The sequence below is a fragment of the Triplophysa rosa genome, linkage group LG5 (assembly GCF_024868665.1).
Source record: "Triplophysa rosa linkage group LG5, Trosa_1v2, whole genome shotgun sequence".
NCBI classification, from domain to species: domain Eukaryota; kingdom Metazoa; phylum Chordata; class Actinopteri; order Cypriniformes; family Nemacheilidae; genus Triplophysa; species Triplophysa rosa.
The window spans coordinates 26,684,057-26,687,361 of record NC_079894.1 but is presented as its reverse complement, the minus strand read 5'-3'; the positions used below and the strand labels follow the sequence as shown (position 1 = coordinate 26,687,361).

Sequence of the window (3,305 nt, the reverse complement as noted above, 5' to 3'; positions counted from 1 at the left end):
AATGTTAAAGTTAAGATGTTAAAGGAATAGTTCACCTTCAAAATGAAAATTATGTTGTTGTTTACACGCCTTCCTGTCATTTTGAACCTGTATGACTTTCTTTGTTCTGCAGAACATGAAAGATGATATTTAGTCAAATGTTTGTAACAGAAAACCGTTGGTCCCCATTGACTTGCATTGGTTTTGTGACCATACTAAAGTCAATGGGGACCAACGGTTTTTGGTTACCAACATTTTTCAAAATATCTTCCTTTGTGTTTTGCAGAAGAAAAAAATCACGCAGGTTTAAAATGACAACAGGTTGAGTAAATAAATAAATAAAAGAACTATTCCTTTAAATGGATCTCAACTGTGATTTTGAATTCATTATATACTTGCTGCAATTATTGTGTAATTTCCAATATTCAAGACGTAAACGTAAGATATGAACATACAATTCCACTTTACATGTGCACAACGTTTATTTTTAATCCAATTGAGAACATTTGTATGGATTCAAGCATTTACATGCTTCATTTTCTTCTGCTGTTTTTTCCTTGAAGCCACTACTTTTCTCGTTAAATAACAGTGACATTATTTGGCAACATACATTTACAGTGAGCCTCATACAATACCTCTAATAAGAAACACATTTGCCCTAAATGTCCTTGAAGCCACGGAGGCAACATGATGATTTGCTTGAAACCATTTGTATTTACAGTGAATTAAATACTTAAGTTAAATGTAAGCACAAGATTCACATGCATGAGAGAAAAACACAATGAAAATGTTTTTTTTGCCCTCAAAACAGGCACTTGTAAAGTCCAGCAGACGGTGTTATGGTACAGCTGATATACCCGGCAGCGTTTGTGTCAGGCTGTAAGCTAATGGACAGTAAATGAATATCTGACACTAACTCTTCAAAGTGCTCAAGGACAGTTTAGAAAAAAGTCTCTCCTCAGCAAATCTGTTTATATTTGGTCTTTGTCCATCCAAGGTCCACAGAGTTCAATCTTATTTTCTTTTGCACTTTAGTCCAGCAGGAAGGAATGAATTGGTTTCAATGCGGGAGTTATTGTCAGTTTTTCAATTTCCTAAAACAGAGAACAGCTTTGAATAAACTGTACATGTGAAGATGCTGGAGTTCTGAGATGGTTTAAACACCAATGCACTATGTATGGTCTTATTTTAACACAAGTTAACAGTTTGGACACACTGAATCATAATTTTGTGTTATTATTAATCATATTTTAGAATAGTAATCATAAAAATAATCGAAACAGTCAAAATAAATGAAAGTAGGCCTAATGTTGTTAACAAGTGAAATATTTATTGTGAAAAATAGTTAAACAAGTTATTTGAGACTTTTTAGTCAATCAGATGTTTTTAAAACAGTTCTAAATGAGTTATCATATTGGCTGGTTCTCCTTTAAAACAAACAAAAATACAAAAACACTTCTGTTTTGTAAATAGTTTTTGGTAGACAAAATATATACAGTATATGTCTACAATCTTTAAACCGAAAGGTTTTTGAGCTCACAAATAACGTAAAGTGTGTCCAAACATTTATTTGCATTGTGTGTATTTCACAAGCTCCGCATAAGTCTCAAAAGTGCGTATGCAAATTCATGTTACGAGATGTAAATAAAAATACAATTAAACGTTTTTAAAGTCTTTGTGAGTTTTCTAGGGTCTTTTTTTCCGTAATGTCACATACCAATCTCCATCTGCACCACGGTCACACCGGGTGGTGCTTCAGCCACCTTCTTGCCCCTGTACACCAGCTTGGCCAGATGGCGAATAGATGGAGTGGCCCTGAAAAGAAGTTCCTTAATTCCAGTTCTGTACTCCTGGCGAATCAAGCAGTACAGCACCGGGTTCAGGCAGCTGTTCGTGTGCGCGAGGCACACTGTGATGGGGAACGCGTACGCTTGCGCGTTATAGAACGCGTTACTGAATGGTACCAGGTCGAATTTGATTAGCACTCCCCAAAGAGTCAGTGCTTGGTTGGGTAGCCAACACAAGAAGAATGACAGCACCACGATGGTGACGGATTTGGTGACTTTGGAGCGGCGCTTGTGGCGACCTCTCTCGCTGTCCGAACCGGGGATGCCGCTGACGCGCTGCCGCAGAACGAAGCGCAACAGGAGGAGGTAACAAACGCAGATGATAACGAGAGGTATTACGAACCCCAAAAGCACCTTCTGGGTCTGATAAAGACCCAACAGCAGCTGTGGGTCCCAGCGTCCCGAGTCCGAAAAGCGCACCAAGCACAGCTCGTCGTCTGATATCTGCGCCGTGGTGGAGTAGACCGCATGCGGAATGGTGGCCACCACGGACACGGCCCAGATACCCAAACTGGCCCATTTCACCTCCGCCGAAGCCGTCTTGGGACTTTGCATCCGCAGGGAGGAGGACAGGGAACAGTAGCGCGCAACGCTCATGGCCGTCAGGAAGAAAACGCTGGCGTACATGTTCATGGTGGTCACCGAGCTTATGATCTTGCACATCACCTTTCCAAAAGGCCATCGGAAGTCCAAAGCTGTGTCCACGGCCCAGAAAGGCAGGGTCAGGACGAACTGTAAGTCGGTCACGGCCAGGCTCATAACAAAGCAGTTGATGGAGGACTGCTTGAGTCTGTGGCGGGACTGCAGCAGGTAAAGTGCCAAAAGGTTCCCGACGAGTCCCAGCGCGCAAACGAGCAGGTAGACGAGCGCGATCACGACGCGCATTGCCATGCTCGAACTGTCACCGTAGAGCTCCGGCGCGGACTCTTTGGAGAGGAGCTGTAGCCAGCAGCGGAGGGAGAGATTGTGGAGAGCTCCCGCGCTCCGGTTGAACAGGACATCACCGTCATCTAGAGCCTGACCGCATGACGCCAAACCCGGTGCCAACGAGCTGCCGTTCCCCTGCATGGCACAGATTTACGCACCCATACGCACGACACGGATGCGAGGTGTTTAACAGCGCTGATTTTTGTAAGTGACCATATGCAGCATTAGTTTTCTTTACATTTCTGTTCTTACATACTTCTGTGCGTACACTGTGTTCTCAAGATCAAAATATCGTGCTGCGTAAATCTTAGACCAGATGCGCTGCTTGACTCTCTGCGCTTGAATGAGCTTGTGAGAAGCTTTAGTGGAGCTTATATAGAGGAGAAGGGGGCTGTGGTCACACGGGAAGTTGTCACATTAAAGTAATTGTGGTGCTATGAATATCAATTGGCATAAATGCCTTTTCGAACAGTCGTTTTGCATCTTGGTTTTACCTTTTCAAAACTTTCTTAAAGGAATGGTTCATCCAAAATTAAGATCCCTTTATCATTT

The 3,305-nt window shown here is 42.5% G+C and overlaps 1 protein-coding gene across 1 annotated transcript; it reads right to left on the bottom strand.

Annotated features, from left to right (window-relative positions):
- Positions 1-452: 452 nt before the first annotated feature.
- rxfp3.2a (relaxin family peptide receptor 3.2a) lies at positions 453-3,078 on the bottom strand. Its single transcript, XM_057334123.1, has 2 exons — positions 1,697-3,078; positions 453-1,073 (listed from the first exon to the last, which is right to left on the bottom strand). Exons 1-2 carry the CDS (start codon positions 2,892-2,894, stop codon positions 1,066-1,068), a joined length of 1,206 nt encoding a protein of 401 aa, XP_057190106.1. The 5' UTR covers positions 2,895-3,078; the 3' UTR covers positions 453-1,065.
- Between the last annotated feature and the right edge of the window lie 227 nt (positions 3,079-3,305).

Excerpts from the sequence above, each read along its gene's own strand:
- rxfp3.2a (XM_057334123.1), bottom strand. The coding sequence starts at position 2,894 with ATGCAGGGGAACGGCAGCTCGTTGGCACCGGGTTTGGCGTCATGCGGT.